The 18,995-nt window shown below is 42.7% G+C and overlaps 2 protein-coding genes across 6 annotated transcripts in view; one reads left to right on the top strand and one right to left on the bottom strand.

Moving 5' to 3' along the window:
• Positions 1-18,995, bottom strand: part of LOC139112036 (PDZ and LIM domain protein Zasp) — a 30,570-nt gene extending 11,575 nt beyond the window's left edge. Inside the window, exons 1-9 of one of the 5 annotated variants that reach the window (XM_070672811.1) lie at positions 17,977-18,995; positions 5,661-5,812; positions 4,921-5,092; positions 4,664-4,800; positions 4,285-4,385; positions 3,044-3,302; positions 1,263-1,448; positions 974-1,073; positions 262-450 (exon numbers count right to left, since the gene is read on the bottom strand). In XM_070672811.1, the coding sequence (XP_070528912.1) occupies positions 262-450; positions 974-1,073; positions 1,263-1,448; positions 3,044-3,302; positions 4,285-4,385; positions 4,664-4,800; positions 4,921-5,092; positions 5,661-5,812; positions 17,977-18,081 (1,401 nt within the window). In that variant the 5' untranslated portion in view covers positions 18,082-18,995. Of the gene's footprint in view, positions 1-261; positions 451-973; positions 1,074-1,262; positions 1,449-3,043; positions 3,303-3,710; positions 3,874-4,284; positions 4,386-4,663; positions 4,801-4,920; positions 5,093-5,660; positions 5,813-17,976 lie in introns of all 5 variants that reach the window. The other 4 variants (XM_070672807.1, XM_070672808.1, XM_070672809.1 and 1 more) reach the window with 4 other exon arrangements.
• The window catches only part of Tfiiealpha (transcription factor IIEalpha), a 37,640-nt gene continuing 23,911 nt past the window's right edge, over positions 5,267-18,995 (top strand). Inside the window, exons 1-2 of the mRNA XM_070672823.1 lie at positions 5,267-5,392; positions 5,508-5,551. The gene's annotated coding sequence lies outside the window, so the exon portion shown is untranslated. The remainder of the gene's footprint in view (positions 5,393-5,507; positions 5,552-18,995) is intronic.

Below are 18,995 nucleotides of genomic sequence, written 5' to 3'. Positions count from 1 at the left end.
GGCAGGTATCGCTCCCGATTGCGACAGGCTAATTAGTCATATGTTCGCGAATAGTCGGCCGCGCGGATAATAATTAGCGTAACTAGGTGGTTGACTCATTCAAGGACACTTTGATGAAATCGGTGATTAATTAGTCGTTACGATATTTCACAACGATATTTGACTCGGCAAAGATAAATTTTCTGATAATTATTAGGGCATTAATTCGGATGGAAAACGGGATAGAAATTAATTTAAAAAAAAAATGACGATGAGAAGTACATTAGCGTGAGCGAATGCGGAGTTCTCGAGCGCGCTGCCAGCCTCCGTGCCACCTGTTTGGATAGTGATCGTGCTCGTGAATGTTTTCGACTCGCCGTTGCACTCGCCATTCCCGATGCATCCGTTTGCATCCGAGGTCGATCGCCACGTATGCCGGGATCCGGAATCGGGGCTGGGACGATTGCACGTCTGGAAAAGCGATTAGTGCCAAGCAAGGGCCACCCTCGTTGAACCTCCGAAACAAGCTCGTCGGAAATATCCGTTTTGCGGCGCACCGCGCGATTGTCGTGAGTTTATAATTATCGGCAAGGAAAATTAATTCTTTTAATAAATATTTATTTTCGTTAACAGATGTGATTGTCTTGGAAATAAAAAAAAATCTAGAATTAAAAGATTCCCGCGACACGCGACACCGCAACAAATTATTCTACTAATTAATCGCAGAAAAATTAATCTTACCCGAGTTAAAATTTTTTAATGCGGTTATTGTTCCCGCCGCGTATTATCGTCGAAAAAAAATTTCACGATAATCTACCCTCCGGCTCGCGATCGTACGTAAGAAACTCCGTGAAACCAGCGAAGCCACACGCGGCTCAATGCAAGATACTCGCTTCATAAGCCATGCCAAAACGGGCAAAGAAATGCGTGCGCGAAAAAATCCGTCCGTGACCATGCCTCGTAAAGAGAATCAAATTATGATGAAGCAACTCACGGAGAATGGCTGAGGCGACGATCCGTGATTGCTGAGGGGTGGCGATAAAGGTGCGTTCGCCAATGCCGCGCTGATGGTGCTGGCCGGCGCTTTGCCGCCTCTGTCGAATCGCAAAGTACACGTCTTGTCAATTATTTCAGTATCATCTCAACTTACTCGTTTACTCGCGCTCTTATCCCCGCGTATACTTTTCCATATTTATTGCGTCTCTTTGTTTTTTGTTTTTTTTTTATAAAATTCGTTAAAGTTTCCTCTATGCGAAATAAGTATGTATAGTCGTGTAACTTACGGTGGTATAGTGATGGGCGTAAGACCAGCCGGTGCATTTTGCCTGGCGACGAGTTTTGCGTGAATATCGCAGTATAACTTATTGTTGATATTGTAATAGCCGACATTCTTCAAGGATGTGCCGCAGGTCGAGCACTTGAAGCACTCCACGTGGAGGTTCTTATCCTTGATTCTAACGAAGACCCCTCTGCGAAAGAACAAGTACGTTAATAACGCTCGCCTCGCGAGATCTTAGCACGGCAATTAATTTTAATTTAATTTAACAACGATAAATGGCGAGGCGATGGCGCATCGAATGTGCCACGAGTTTTCAACTTCATTGCTATTTCACTCGAGTTTAAAAAAGAAAAGAGATGTAAACTCGACACCTCGACGAAGGGAGGCCGGCCGGAAATAACTAATACTTATCTCCGTGAGAATTATATTCGAATAGGAGAGATGAGACGGAAAAACCGTGTTCAATTTATGTAATGCAGTATTCGTTTAAAAAGATATATAATTATTGACAAAAATTCACTGATATTGGGCGAAGGTTTTAAAGTGTAGGGTAAAGTCGTAGGTGCTGTTCGCGACGTTTCTTTTTAGATTTCAAGGTACAATTAAAAAAAAAAGAATATTTTTTAATATTCAATACATTTTTAATTTTCGCAAAAAATTGAAAATACGTATAAGTAACGTCAGACGTCTTTGTCGAAATTTATTTTTCACGATTCGTTGCAGCGTAAAAGTAAGAAATAAAAAAGACCTCGCAAAAAGATTCCGTTTAAAAAATATACGACAAAAAGAAAAAAACTCACAAAAATCTTTACAATATCAAAAGCGGGCTTTCTTCTCATACGTTACTATCAGTTATTCAGGGTGCTGTAAATGCGCGAAAGGTGCTATTAAAGAGTGCAGAGAGTAAGAGAGACATTTAGATAGGGCTGCGTTCAAGCTGCGAGCGCATGAGAAATTTTCGTTTCGTTCGGATACGACTTCCAGTAGGTTGTGAGTTGAAAGCTTGAATGAATTACGTATGACGAAAATTCGTCCAGCGAGATAACAATGATAACAAAAAAAAAAAAAAAAAAAAAAAAAAACCATCGAAATATTCGCTCTTTTTGAAGAAGCGATAATGACGAAAAAAGAGGCGGCAGAGATAGGCGTGCTTCGAATTCATCAAGGAGACGAGTGTGCTCTTGTCTCGTCGCGTAAATTAATTTCTGCAAATCATACAGTTGTTTCGTAAATTTATACCATTTATTTATGGTACAGTTTCTTTTACTTCAAATTTATTATCGTTTATTGTATGATAATGCGAGTGTGCATTATCGGAATTTAAATGCAACGAAAAATGTGCACACGTTCTCTTCGAATCGGAATCTTCAAGATGAAACTAGCGTACGACAATCGAGCAATTCAGAACGGCATCATTTTCGGGAATTTTTGACGATCATGCGAGGTGCGTGAATCGCTAACTGAAAAACGACAAGAGCTATACTTATTAAATTAGAAATGATTTATATTTAATTTATCAAACTTTAATAAACCGACTCTTTTTTTTTTTATTGTCTAAATAATTTTCACGAATTTGTGATCAACAAAAATTAGCTATATAATTAAAAAGAAACAAGCGACTTTAACGAAGTAAACTTTTTTTTTTTTATTAACTTGAATCAACATTGTCGCATACGTATCGCCTTCAGTATGCGAATCGCGAACGCCTCGAGAATGCCAAAATCGAAATCCGCCGTGGCCGTCTCGTGCACAAGGGTGGCAACAGTCTTGCTCGGAAATAGTTACACGATCACTCGGTCGCAGTTGCTACAAACGACGCCGCCCGGCGTCGATGAGCCCGACCCGGCGGAAAAATCCTGCTTTTGCGGTTGCGGCTCTCGATTCCTGGCGTTCGATTCGTCCGTCCATACAAAATTCCTGCTATCGGCAGGTGCGTTACCACCCCCGCCCATAGCATGAAACAGAGGCGTAGGTGATCTCGGTGAAGTGGCCCTCCCGCCAACCGCGTGGCTCACCGAGGAGTAAAACTCTGTCCTTGAAGGAACTACGGCATGGAAGTAGAGAAAAAGCGCCATGACAACCGGACACCACCGGACAAGTATCGCAATCAAAGAATGCCTATTTCGACGAAGCCTTTTTCGGCAATCTTCTCAGATTAAAAATGCAAAATAAATAAAATAAAATAAAAATTTTTTTAATTAAAATTTGAGAAAATTGAGAATAGCATCAATATATATTAAATAGTTGGGCATAAACTGCAGCCAGACATCTGCACGACTGGCTGACGTTTTAATCTGAGAACCGGAAATTCGCACTCGACGTTCGACGCGTCTCGTACGCAAGTAGGGAATAGTTGTAGAGCACAATCCTCGACGCTATCTTCTCTCACCGGTGTCTAGTCTCTGAAAATAAAGATGCGCGTTGCAGCGCGTACCGCGTCACGTAAACTTACACGATGAGCCTTTCGCACTCGGCACAAATGTTCTGTCCAGGTGGCAAGCTCGTTTGCGGCGTCGACGGCGTCTGCGGTTTCGTTTCTGGCGCCTGGACGGGCCTCAGTCCTGTCAGGGCGGGCGAGGATGGCGTTATCACGCCGCTCACGATACTTGGCTCCGCTATTTCGCAAACAAGTTATGGTATCGGCATGCAACAAGTTGGCTGGAGTCAATTCTGGCCCAGCCGTCAATCGCTAAAGAACGTATCGATTTCTCAAGCAGGCAAGAGCCGAATAAAATCTCAGACGGAATAGTTGTCCCAAATTAATCACCTTTTAATTTTTATTTTATATTTAATTTATAAAATAAATGAAATACGTACTTATGGCGGAATAAATTAATTTGATAATTTAAATGATTTTAAAAATGCGAACTTTCGTCGCGCATTGCACCTACGTTCTTTAGCGATCTCGTGTAACATTCACGTACTTGTAAATGTTGTAATAGGAATAATTAAATATGTAATACATATTAGAACATTAGGTAATCAATTGCTTTGGACGTTATTATATTCGGACGCGTATTACTAACCAGGTTCTGGGGTCTTTGGTTCCTTATCTGCTTCTTGGACCATTTTGAAAACCTCGCTGTTCTCGGCATTGTAATTCTTTTCGTTCTTCTTGAAATTTACCCTGCAATATTTGCATTTATAAATAAATGTGTTTTGCACTTAATAACTAAAAATAAAAAATTATTGATAAAATTTAATAAGACTAGCTAAAAATTAGGCTCTTAATATCATAAATTTCTTTAACAGTCTATTATATTATTTAATTAATTTGCCAAAATATTTTAAACATTTCACGATCTCAAACCGTGTAATTCCATTCTAAAAATAATTTTAAAAAAACCCAGTATTTTAATTTCATTATCTATTCGCTCTCTTCTACTTCTGGTTTCACGATTTTACCCAAGAACACCTCCGGCAAGGACCTCCGCTTGGGCAGACAGAGTTTCCGCGATTGTCTCCTCGCTGTAGATTCCTACGGGGCTGTTGTACTGTTTGTTCACGATGGACTTAATTGATCCGTCGCCGGTGCCGTTCAGCTGGAAATTATTACATTCCGGAATAGAAAAAGAAAGAGAAAAAAAACTTGATAGCCAGCCGCCGTTCGCGTCTTTGTTGCGGGATCGGCATAATTGGACAGATTAACGGTTAATACTAACGAATGGCTTGGGGCTAAAGTTGTGCCCGGTGCCGATGAGAGGCCCGTCCTGTTTCTTTGCTGCCAAAGAAGTCTTTGTGACTGGCGTGATGTTACCCGCGGACACGGTGTGCACCGGAGCCGGCAGAGTCGTGGTTGCGGGCGTCACGTGTGGTTTCCAAGTACTGCCGCCTCTGTAATGATAATTTATCGCCCGTTAAAAGACAGCGGTGGGTCTCGAATTACGCATCAGTCGCAATTTTTCTTAAATGAAACCGTAATTTCCATTCCGTGAATATATAGCGCAGAAATATTTAGACGATTCCTGCAAAAGCAGATTCCTGAATAACACATTGAGTAGAACAGAATATTAACTTCAATCTTTCTGTTTCAGATAATACTCTATAATTGAAGAAGGACCAACATCACGCAGACATCCTGAGAGGAGGAGGAGGCTCAGGAAGGGCATCCTGCATCGGCGGAGCAACTTTTAGGTAAGCATGAATTTTTTTTTAATTAAATCTTTATTGAAAAAAAATTTTTACCTTTTTTTTTATTAATCTTATTAATTTACTGACACGTATTAATATTTTCCTTTTTATGTTACAGTCACCGGCAGAACTCGACAACTCCGCTGAAGCTCATGCAGATTGGTAAGTCGCATGATTTTTTTTTTTTTCGTAGTTTCTTCTAGTATTTTTATTAATATTCGTAAATATAAAATAGATCGTTTATCGCGCGTTATTACGTTTATCTTCTCACCTTTGGACAGTTATTTCGAAATTATTTCCGGCCTTGACTATGACATCCTGCGCGTCCTTGTGCCTCAAATTATACATGTCGGTGGTGTTGACTTTGATAACCGCATCGCCGGCTTTAAGACCGGCAGCTTCCGCCGGCGAACCGCTATTGACCTGCAATCAAAGCAGATTGATTGACTTATATAGGGCGACGAGAATACGAGTAACTATCGTTTTCTTTACATTGTTTGCATGGCAAATATTAATTTTATATCGGCTAAATTTATTAGTCTAAAAATTGAAAGATTAAAAAAAAGGGGCTCAATTAGCTGCAACTTTTAAAACCTTCTCGGATCTCGAGTCTATTTTTACAAGACGCGTCGCCGAGTCGGAGTTCCTCTCTTCTCCTCTCCAGAGTTCAAACTCCAGGGCCACTATATTTAAGTGCACACGCGTCATTACGCCTCGAATGTCGGACACTGTGCATCCATTCACATTAGGGACGATGTCATCGTCAGGGGAGACGGTTGACAAAAAAAAAAAAAAAAAAAAAAAAAGACGGGGTGGAGAAGAGAAAACAGAAGTGGGCAAATTAAAAGAATTAAGAGGTCCTTTTTGAGACGATCTTTCGTCGACGTGTTCTTATCGAGGCGCGCTAATTACGAGCTCGAGGATGACGATAATTAGGGAGAAACCTAACAAAAACCTTCTCTTTTTGCACGTCGGCTAACGTAATTAAATATGAAAACACTCCAGCGTAGAAATTAATATAATTTAATTGAAAGTAAAAATGTATAAAAATTATCGTTCAATTACAACGTATCGCGATAGTTTTTTCGTATTTTTCCGAATTTTACGGACTCCGCGATTAGAATCGCGTTCGATGCAACAAATAAACGAAGAATTAATCACCGAACGAGGCAAGTGCACTCCGTGACGTAATTGCGAATAAAATAATGAGGCGATGAGGGAAGAACGGTCTCGCCGCTGGACGGCTCGTAATTCTTTGATATTCTGACGGAGCATCGGAAATAATTGACGAGCTTCGACCCAATTGTGGACGATGTCCGGGCCCTCTCTCTATAAATATGTCTCGTAATTTATCGACGTTATTTTTATTGCAACTCCCACGACAAGAGCAGCCGTCTTCCCGTAAAACATCCACGCGGAATAGATCTTATTTCATTCGTCTCCTGCTCGAAAAGTGGGTCGCTTCGTAGGCAGTTGGAAATACGACGCGATGTATACATATATTCCACGTATTATAAATCGCAGATGTAATAACGATAAAAAAAAACGAACGTTTCTACGAACAAGAGCAATCGCGGGGAGTTTTTTAATTGTCCACAAGTCGCACTCGGGTACTTTTAGAGTCGTTACTTTAATAAGCGGTTTAATAAAAATTTGGCTATAAAAATGTACTCTTGCATTTCGTCGCGAAGCGTTAAGTGCTTTCTTAAAGATCAAGATCAAGTACCTATATGAGGCTCGAGAATGATTAATTATTAAATTATCCTAAAATTATAATTAAAAAAAATTCGACTATTAGCATCGGTCGTAATAAACATATTATTTTGTAGATTTGTAGACGATATTAAAAAATGATATATTCCACAAATATATTTGAACATGCTCATTATATTTGCTTTCACCCGTATTGTAATACGCGCGCATAAAGGTACTTTGATCTTCGTTTCGGAAGTTATTAAAAAAGTTCTTACGTGTTTTTACTCGGTGAAAACTAAGTCTCTCCGTTGAGTGAAAGAAAGTACAAGGGTCTGTGGTCATAAAAACGCCACTTTCGAGATTATACGAGCATTCTATATATACGCGCTACGATTGAAAATCTCATATTTTCAGACTTTCGTTAATCCTCGATAAAGTTTTTCTTAAAGAGATTTTTTTCCAAGATCTCGAGATTAGGTTCTTTTTATCTTAAATTTCGCTACTTACAATTAATCACGCGATTTTCTCGATAGACCAGCGCGAAATCAGAGTGTACGAGCTCGAGAGAGCGGTTCGATCCACGCGTGTAGTTGCCGCAAATAGAAGCTCGCAAGCTTGCGTCATCGCTCTGCGTGATCGTAATACCTAGTTTCGCTGTTCAACCTAGTCTTCGATTCCGATAAATTTCGGCGATCTGGAGCACAAGACTTTGGAATGGCTTTCTACAATTGCGATGTATCTGGCTATCCAAACGTCGTTAAATTTTTGTTAGCAACCATTCGATCGAAGAAAAGCAGCGTAAAATTTAATTAAAAAAAACAAAATATATATATATATAATTTTTTGCCGGAGAGAGGATTACGATTGATAAATTATTGATCTCTGGCACGTGCCATTATCACCGGTGTGTTAGTTATAATTTGTAACATCCACGATAATGAGCTCGCGCTTCTCGGCGACGACGCGCTGAATGTCAAAAATCCCGAAAGTATGCCGCGCGCGTTTCCTGGCGGCCGATGCGCTTAATGGTCCACCGATCTTCGTGGTGTCCCTGCGGTGTCCACGAAGACATAAGGACGTAAGTCAGGGTTAAGCCGCCGGTGGGCAGGCCGGCTTCTAAAAATAGTCCTGGACTGGTCTAAAAATAGGCTCCCCGAACACGTTACGTACACTCGGAATCGAGTCGCGTCCGAGAAGTAGAATGCATCAAGGTGCATCAAAACACCTCGTCCCGATGCGCACGTCGACGTCCACGATCGTTCCCATTCAGCAAATAATTGAGCGCCGATGAATGAATGAATGAACGCGCGTGAAATCCCGTCGGAAGTGTGGTAACGGCCTTCCGCGAAGCGTGCATCGAGAATAAAGCATCGGGAAATCGTTGATTGCTTCTCCCTCTGTTCTAAGAATTAACGTAGTCAAATAAAAAAAAAAAAAATTAGAAGAAACCATCTCGCAAGTGTACTTCGAACTTGGCACTCGATAATTAATTCAAATTCAAACGAAATTAATTTAAATTAATTTAAATATGCCTTAGGTAATCTTTTCGCACTTATTCTATGAACGAAGACAAATCACGTTACGTCTCAACTTTATCCTAGCCCCGATTTACACACGATCTTGTTTATTCCCACATGGATTTTCGCGGAACGCTCCGCGCCTATTTCCGCGCACCGTCGTAATATCGCCGTAATTGACTAATTAAATCGGATCGCGATCGGTGTCCGCGCGGATCCGATCTCGCGCTTTACGCGACGAATAAATTCCTGGGTGTCAGTTATTGCGTGCGTGGCACCACCACATGTTAGAATTGCTCTAAAAATAACCGCCGAATATACGCGGGGACCCCGCGTGTGTGCGCGAAGGCGCGTCCGTGCACGTAGGTAGATGCACTCGTACGTAGTGAAGCCGAGAGGAAAGATACAACCAAGGTGTACGAGGTACGCATTCCAATGGGCGGATTATCAGAGACGGATCCATCCCACCTTCCCATGTTGGAATGCATCTGCCCTTTTTTTCTCCGCTCGCCTCTCTGTCACTCGCTCGCCCGCTCTCTCTTTCTCTCGGTCTCGAGTCGGGGCTAGGGGACCCTTAAGGCTCGTTCATACGTGCGATATCCTCAAAAAGCACCGCGCCGACGGGGAACGCATTCGCGCGAACCAGTTGCGTTTTACGCCGGCAAAACGCGCAGAAACGTGAGACGCGTTTCACATTTTTCTGCCGACGCATTCGAGAGAAACGCCGCAGCGCGCACCGTACATCAGCTCGCTTCTAAGTCGCGATCGAATAGCCGTTTGATTCGAAAAGCTCGAGCCGGATATTAATTTAATTGACGCTTGACCATTATTACAGATTTTTTTTTTAATTTTTGTTTTGATTTGCCATTTAACGATGAAATAAACTGCGACGAAAGCGAGATCTCAAATTCTAAATATTTCACGTAACATCAGGCGAGAGACGCGCGGTAAGCTTTTCGACCTCGTTCCTTGAGTCATTTCACTTCGAGGCCGAGCGTATCGATGAGTCGATGACGAAATAAATATCGAGGAGAAACTAAGCTAAATGCCTTCGACTTTTGTGCTAGGAGAAACAGACTGTAACATCGGGCCGAAATTATCGGCGGCTCTTATCTCTTCAAACAAACTGCCTGCTGTTATTGCCGCAAAGTATAACGATATAACAATAGACGGACGAATGCATATGCGTGCCTACGCAACGCGCGAAAAATCATACGACTTTGCCAGGCGTGTTAAATATGCTGATGACGTCAATCCGCGTGGCAGATATTTAAATCCAACATTAAAAAAATTTCTTTCTTTAATCATTTGAATTTTCTCGCGTCCGAGTCGTCGCGGGCGAATCGAAGATTTAAAATTGAAACTAAAATTGTTGAAAACGATCCTCCGAGCCGCGATCGTAATCGCGCGCGACATACCAGGTGCCAGGAGACGAAAACGAGAAAACGGAGGTCAACAAGAGCGTGAAAGTAGAATCAATTCTCAGAGGTGGCGTCGACAGGAGATAGTTGAGAAAAATCATAAGGGATCGCAGAGCCTGGAGACTGCAATTCGATCGCGGGCGACATTTAGATTCACAGGGACGATACCGATTAAAGTAAAATAAATCGATTTAATCGAAATAATTTCCTCGCGTGGTTATTAATAATTAATTACGAATTTTCGAGTTTAATCAAATTGCGGGCCGAACGAATCGGTTCGCGATTAACTTCGCGCAAGCGGGAGGGATTCGGTTTTCGCGAACGCAACGCGCGTGTAAAAAAGAATTAGTCGACGACGACGGAAAAAGGAATACTTGAGAGCACTTTCAGTCTTGATTCATTCTGCCGTCGAGATTCCTCGGGGGCATTTAAGCTAATATTTGTATACCGAGCACGATGAAAAGAAGAGCGATGCGCGCGCGGTTTTCGGCGCGCGGATGATTCATTTCTGATGAATGAATCCTGATAACCCGAGGAATCCCTGGCTCGCGATGAGCTCACGCCGAAAACCGTGAAAAATAACGTACGGTGACGTTCGTCACGCGCGGTTAGTATAAACCCAATTCAGCACGAACGCGACGGTGACTTCATCTGCGGATTACATTCCGAATGGTCAATACGAATTTTTCTGCTTTATTCATCCCGTTGAGTCATTGACGAGACGAAGAATTTCGATTATTTATAAATTTTATTACATCGGAAAGATATCTAGTTTAGGAGTACTTAGACGTTACCCTTCACTTCCTCGTGGAAGTGCTGACAGGATCGAACGAATGTTTACGCGCGCAACAAAGATACACGGCGCCCGTTCTGCTTTTTTTACGACGTGGATTCGCGAACGCGTGTATATAGTATATATATATATATAGTGTATATCTATCCGCCGTCGTCGTAATCGTGACACAACCACCACGGCGCGATGGGGGTGTCGCATTACCAATGGATTCACGAGGTGGTATGGCCACGGCAAACAAACGGGAGAAGACTGATTTCTGCCCCGAGTTTTGGCAAGCTTCCCACAACTGCCTCCCACTATCTTCTCCTCATTCTCGAAATCGAATCGACATTTACGACAACGGTGCACCGAAATCCTCGGCCCCGTCATCGAGATACAATTTCACCCGCCGAGTTTTTCGCCGACTCGCCGGTTGCCTGTGCTAAAAGTTGAGACAGCTTCTCGCTGTCTTCTTAATTCAAACGATTTAAAAATTAATCAATTCAATATTTATCAGCAATTTTTCTGTATTATACTTAATTTATTTGTACAAGTATTTTTTTTTTTTTTTTTTTAAATAATTGTAATGAATTTTTTTGCATCGATCGCCACGTACACGGTCGTTATCAGTTTTTAAATGCACGGTGCCATGGGCGACGTCATGCTAGTTAAGCTCGTATCCTTATCTATCGGTGACGGCCTCTTTTTAATAATTGCGACCGACTGTAAATTTTTTTCGGGGGAAGCTTCGTTTCCACTCGCCAATCGCACGTCTCGCCGCTCGTGCAAAGGGAGTTTGTTACGAGCGCCTGAGAGGAAGCCCGGTCCGTGGATATTAATAGAGGCTGAGGCCCGGTGGCGGACGCGCGCCACCGAGCTTACTCCCGTGGATATAAAAATATCGCTTTTATTTCTCACCGTGGCGTCTGGTCGGAACTTTTCTTCTTTTTTTTTTTTTCTTTTCCCTCTCGCTAGCTACTCTCGCCGCATGCGTGATTCGATCTCTCGCGAGGTGTCCGCGTTATCCTCGCCTCGTGCGCGTTATTTATTACCGTATTAGACGTCATCGGGGCGCGTTAGTTTTTTCGAAAACGTGCCAGGACACTTTTGGTCTCAGGTGTAAATTAACCTTCCGCGAGTAATTAATATTTAATTCGCATTTGGAATGCCGCGCCGCTCCAACGTTCGAACATCACGAGGAGAGCCGGGCCAAAACGCCCACGCGATGCAAGCCTCTCTCATAGGTATATTCGCTCTTATTCCACTCTCCCGAATATCATCTGGCCCCGCCAGATCGGCCAAAAACTCAAATGTAAAGTTTCACCTCGCAGGAATCCGGGAAAATATGCGAAACTGTTGCCACAACAGTGAAAATTCATCACCGCTCGCCTTTCCTAAGAGCTACAGCCGCACGTGCGCGAGAATTCGATTTATCACCACTTTACCTGCTCCGCGATGCAGAGATATTAAGCTTAATTGATACACGTGTTAAAGTTCTTCGTACACGCGCACTAATTTAATTTGAATAGAAAATTATTAGTATTTACAGGAAATTAATTTTTAACAGTAATAAACTTGGAATAATAATCCATCTCTGTCTATTTCGCCTCGTAAAAAATCGCTGTCGTGTTACTTGGACATTATCTATATTATTTACAACGCGCGGAAACTTGTAGCCGACAGTTTTCCGTGACATAAACGGGAGAAAGCAAATTGGCTTGCAAGCGAGTGAGTTCGTCACTCTCGGATCGTTGCCCGAGGACGATTTTCTCGGTTTTCGTCCTCATTTAAACGCGACAAATCGCGCGCGAATACGTTTCGCGGAAGTCCGCGTTGGACGTGCCACCCTCTGTTTCCATCGAATATGCGGCGAACAGGTCCATCCGATAGTCGTGAACACCCGCGCGAAATTCGTTTCGTCTTTCGCTGCCTGCAAACAAAACGCGCCGTAATTTCCCTGGTTGCATCGCGGATGTAGCAGTATAAACAGTGTCTGCGGTTGCCGGTCGCTCGGAAGGATAATTTTAGATAGCCGATGTAAAAAAAAAAAAAAGGAAAAACTAAATATTTATCCCGCTAGAAACCGAAGCGCGCTTCCTGCTTGATAAGAAGAGATAAGACTCGAAGTTTCGATGAATACTTCCTTGTGGTGGATATCCAAGAGTTCGTACTTTGGTACTATCGCTAATAGTGATACACGTGTTGCTCCTAGATAGCTTAATCGCACAGAAATAAAGAATTTGTCTATATTCAGGGTTAGTTCGCTGTCTCGTTGCGTCACACCTTTTGTATTATCTCACGATTTCGTAATTATTTCAATTGTGAGAACATCCGCATGTTAGTAATTAATAGAATTAATAAAAGTTAATTATATTAAAATAGACTGAGCGTTGAATTTAAATGTAATTATCTGTTTAAATAGTTTGATGATAAAAGAACATTAGCTTGTTTTTGTACAGCCACACATGTACTTAATTAAGAAATTTAATCAATGCTGCACACGTCGACGCCGCCGGTCTCAAATTTCGCCGACAGCGGAAACTATCGCGCGGACTTGTGTTGTAGCCGAACGCGATGTTTCAAAAAAACGATCGTAAGAAATATCAGTATTTTTACATTTAACTAACTAGTATATTGCGCGTTTAACGAGGTACTTTATTGTTAAGTAAACACATTATTAAAGGCTTCTTTTTTTTTTCCATGGCGGCATCTATTCGCGCTGAGCCGCCCACATTTTTGGCAAATTATCAAATATTGCCACACTTCGTATATTCACCTTTAATCAGAAAAGATTATTTTATTTATAGATCGTGAATCAATCAAGACCACTGATTATATTTTAAAAAATCTCAGCAAAAGGTCACGTGTGAAATTGTTAATTAACATTTATAAATTTAATAACAATAATTTACTTTGAAATTATATATTGTGCATTAAAAAAAAGCGTGCTAGAACTTCAACATACGTTAACATATGTTATGGAATTTAATTAATTATCATCTTGTTTCAATGCTGCAGCAAGCTACCGTAACGTATCAAAGTTTTCTCGTTCGTGCGGTCAACAATTAGCGTGCAATATTAATTGCAAAGCAAAACGCTTGCTCGCCTCTTCTCGAGCCCCGGTTTCGCGTATAACTCACGAGGAGGCTCGTTTAATTAGCAGAACGATAATCAAGTGAACGCCACGTGCGTCGGTGTGCGCCGAAAAATTTCCGTCGAGATACTTTTCCTGCCTTTCACCTGCCCCGTCGCACCTGGAAAAGTCCTTATCGACGCCGCTTAACATGTCCCGCAACTCGTATCGAGTCCTTTCACGACGCGATAACGCGATAACGCACCGTGCGCTGTTTTCCAGCGAAAATACTCGCGTAACATAAACGCCCACGCTTCGTTGCGTCGCCGCGTCCGCGTCGGTGAACTCGCCATAGAATCGCGGAAAGCGTAGATAGATAAAATCTCGCGAAGGGAATAATTCGCAGTAAAAATCGGCCACGTACGCATATCCCGGGTCGTTCTCGAAAACCTAACGCTCGCAATTAAGAGCGATAAGATTTGATCGCGCACGCAAGAAATGTGGTGCTAATTAGTGCGATTTAAATGAATTAAGAGATAACATTGTTCAGCTGACTTATTCAATTAAATTAAAGCCAGTCTCGATTTGTTTTTGCGTCGCCAAATACGAAAAAAAAAAAAAAAATTGTATCTGCTTCGTTTATATTGAAGTTACGTCGTTGACGTTCGTTAATTAAATTTGCATTAATAATTTACAAATGAAATTGGAGACCAAGTTCTCCTAAAGTCGCATCGGAAGTCTCTGCACATTTCCACGCCGTTTCCGTCTCGTTAATAGGAAGGCATACATTTTTGTCGATTTACATAAGTGTTGAACGGGTGAAAATATTTATCGCTGCGACGATCGACGGAACTCACGTGTGCGTATTTCTTTGCGAATCCACGATAAGCATGCCACGACTTCCTTCGCGCAGCCTCCGCGCGAAGATGCGCGCCTAAATATTTCCGCGCCGGGCGACAAAAGTCGATTTTCGGCGGGCCCAGAACCACGCGGCCGGCGCTGTTTGCCACGAGAGGGAAAACGCGAGTCTCGTGAAGACGACGTCGAAGTCGTGGCGAGGCGAGGCGAGACCCGACCTGGCTCCGCGCGGGTTTCGCAAAGGCACCTTCTAGAAATAGAACGCCCAAATAATTTGCCTCGGATTAGCCGGCGACGTATGTCGGCGCTCTTCTCTCTTTTCCCCATCGGAACTGATCCTCGTGGGCGCGTTTTTCTAAATTCTCGAAACAAGCTCGCGGGAGTTATCGCGCAAAATCGCGCAGGTAAATAATGAAATAAGAAATCGTGAATAATTACTAGAACAACACGTCTAATATGAAAAAAGAGATTAGCTCTCCATGATATTTAATAGTAGAATTTAATTTTGTAATTTTTTTTTTTTCCGCAAGCAAGAAACCTAAAATCTGCTTACGAAAAATTATATTCTCGTCGAACCGTCTGGTTCTTGTAACGTAGGTACACGTCGTTGCAGAAATGTTACGTAAATAGTACAGTTTTTTAATTACCAGCGTTAAGCGTGTAATAATATTGCGCGTGTCCACGTTACGTTATCTCGTTTCGATTTTGTTAAAAGTGCATCCTTCGAAGAAAACGCGCGTGACCAATTAAAGGGTCGGGGATCATCGAGGCCGTGCTAAATGGTTTTATTCGTAATCGGCGTTTCGAACTTGGCCTTCTTCGTAGCGCACCACGTGGTTCGTTTATTTTACGAGGCCGCAAATACGGCGAACGTCCGGCCGCCCCCGGCATTCTCGGAAAGGAGAGAAATATGAGTCCGGCGGTGTCAAAGGCGTCTCGTACAGGTTCTCGCAGGGCGACGATCGCCGATCCGATTTCTACTTCACAGCTTCGAGGTACTTGAACCCGATCGTTTCTCGCCCAGGATCTTAGGTTAAAACCCGCGAAACGATCTGAACGAGCTGTAAAAAATCCGAGGAATCTGCCGTCTCTGATGATACTCGAATTACGCTTTTCTATTGAAATTATATCATATATTTTGCAAAAAAAAAAAAAAAACGAAAATGTATCTTCCATTTTTAAGAATATATCAAATACGATGCTCGAAGCGTAGATGGTACAGCAATTAAAAATATTACAAACGCGTTTTACCTTTTTTTTCAACGATTAAAAAATTATTTTTTAAACAATTGTTACAAGCGTATTGTATAAAAAAAAAACTGTATTTTAACGTTACCATACTACAGCCTTTGAGGCGGAATAAATCGCATAATAATCTAACTTTGAAAATACAGCGTGAGATGCCGTCAAAAGTTCGCGTTGGAAATTACGAACTACGAGCGCACGAGAGAATGTTGAAAATTTTTTGACAGTTCGCGCTCGTGAAAGCTGTCGCTAAATGCACGACGGTTGTTCAACATTGGCACTCGCGTGCCAGCGTCTTTTAATAATAGCGCTTATGGCCGTATAATGTTGCGTGAGAACTCGGAAAAATTTACGAGAAAGAATCCGTGGGGCAGCCCGCGCGTCTCGACACGTTCGCCAAAAGCTTCTCGTATTACAGCAGCCGAGCATCGCCAAAACACGACGGTGGCGAGCCCGGCGTTTCGCACGTAGTTGGCAAGGATTTCCGCCGATACGCGTGAAATAATTTGGCGTTCGCCGACGCGTTACGTAACGCGTACGTGGCCTCTCGAGATCGTAATATCAAAACACCTCGCGGCCGCGAAGAGCTGCGAAAAGCTCTCTTTCTTTCTTTCCAAAATCCACGCAATCCTAACGATATCGATATAGAAAATTTAGGTGGACGAAAATTGAATAGACGATTGGCTTTCAAATAGTTTCTTAAATGTCACGGGCAAATGTATGTTACGAACAAAACTTACGTGAATATTCTGATTTTTATTAATTTCTTAATTTTTGCTATAATTAATTTTAAGTCGTATCGAATACGAGAAGGCTCGTGTCGTGCGGAAAGAGGCATCAACACGTGCCGTCTGTCGAGTGTCAACCTCCTGCCTTTGATACAGGTCTCATTTCCGAGTCGCGAGGGATCTCGTTTGCGTTTCACTTTCATCTCGCTCGTGCGCTCGGAGTTGGTTATCGTTGCTTGCTTCCGCGTGCCGAAAATTCTCAAATGTTCATTCACACGCTGCGAAACGAGTCTCGAAAACGAAATTAAGGCAAACGCCTTCGCAGTAAATTCGATGACGAAGGTATCGCGTCGGAAATTTACGGGTTACGTAGCGTAACGTAAATTATTTTAATTGCAATGAAGGTTAACAATTATTTAATGGAAATAAATGCAATATTTATTCAATGGAAAATTCGTTGACGTCTCAAGGGAGGGTTAACGGTTGGCACAATTGAAGCGTCGCTTGCTCAATAATTCCAATTGTCGGACGGGAATATCGACCGTTCCTCGCGTTCAATGAAAATCCTATTCCGCTCGAGTTGTGGCAATTGATATCTCGCGAGCAACAAGCGGCTGCGCGATTCCTCTCAATCCCGCGATCGGCGATTCCGCGATATCGCGCCTCGTTCTTTCCGTTGTCAAAACGTCGGGCAATCGACAAGGGGTCGCGGACGGGACGGGAAACAGCCGTATAAAACATCGCTATATATAAACTGCTGCGAGAAATATTTTTGCTGCTGCTTCTGCCGCAGACAACTTGAGATTGGGCTCGAGTGGTTTCTCGAAAGCGCCCCTTCAAAATTCCCAAAGAAAGAAAGAGACTCGCGATACTCCTTTCGAGATGTTAATGGCGAATCAGCGATGCGCGCTTATCAATCGCGCAATTATTAATATTAAAAAAAAATAGACACGTATATCTTTTACGTTATCGCAACATTATTCAATATATGTATTCGACGTGTCTATCGCGCGGCATGTAAATTATCAACTATTTTTTATAATTTAATAGATCTACGTATTAATACAATGAACATGCAACTTCGATTCTTCTAACGATTCGGTTCGATAGACCGCGCTGATGGTTAACAGAATACAGGTATTACGAAAGAAACTCGAAAGAATCCTACGTTGTACGACTCGGGTCGTATCGCAGGCTGATAAAATTCTTGAAAATAGATAATGTAACCGATCCTCACGGTCTCGACTTTTAACGCGAAGGGTCGATCGGGCTCACCTTTTGCACGATGAGCGGGGTGCCGAAATCCTTGCCGCCTTGAAGACGAAAGCCCCAGGGAGACCCGTCGAATCTGGACAGCTTAACGCTGATCAGTTGTGCCATATCACTGTCCTGTCCGAACCGCCGATTGCGTACCGAGGTGAATGTCGTAGCGGTCTCGAAAAAAAAAACAGCGACGGCTAATGAACGAGCCCTTAAATCGGCCCTACCTTCGAGATATCGCGATGCACCACTGACAATCGGGGCCGACGACGTCCCGTTTGCTTGGCCGTTTGCGTGCACGTACTCTACAAAAGGGGGATATGTGTATCGCGCTCTCTCGAGTGGAACGTGAAACGGGCACGTACGTTCCCTGAAGAACGCGCAGACCGGAGTAAAGGTACAGGAGGCACCGCGGACGGTCAGTCGGCCAGCGGGGCCTCCTCGCCACGCGATTTCGAACCAAGAGAAGGAGTACGGGAGCTCGGCAGGAAAGGGAAGAAATAGCGGAGGGAGACAGCAGAAGGAAGGAGGGAAATGCGCGGCGGGCAGCCGGATGGCGGAGGTGGAGTGAGGAAGAGAGGCGAATTTATTGTATTCTTTCTCGAACGGCGATTTACCGCTAAAGCAAATTTTCGAAATCAAAAGTAGCCCGAATCTCGTATCAGTCTCGAAATCAGCACTTGAACTTTTTCGAACACCTTCGCTTTCAAATACGAATATTTAAACATCAGATATCGTTTAGGAACAAAAGAAAAAAAATATCTTTGAATGGTTAAAACACAAGTTCCTCCTTACGCTGTAAATTATTTTCGCTCGAATCTTTTTCAATGTTAGTGCCATGCGAATTTTTCACGCAGCCGATTACCTTTGTCGAAGCGGTGACAATCGGATTCTGAAATAAGGTCGCGGAATAGTAGTTTGCCGGAATGCGATCGAGCGACGTTCCAAATAGATACCGAAAACCCGAGGTAGAAACCGAGCAAAAGGTCCTCTTAATTAGCTATTGAAATAATACCATCGGGGTTTTTAAAAAA

Source organism: Cardiocondyla obscurior, linkage group LG26 (assembly GCF_019399895.1).
Source record: "Cardiocondyla obscurior isolate alpha-2009 linkage group LG26, Cobs3.1, whole genome shotgun sequence".
Classification (NCBI taxonomy): domain Eukaryota; kingdom Metazoa; phylum Arthropoda; class Insecta; order Hymenoptera; family Formicidae; genus Cardiocondyla; species Cardiocondyla obscurior.
This window is presented reverse-complemented; position numbering and strand designations above follow the sequence as displayed.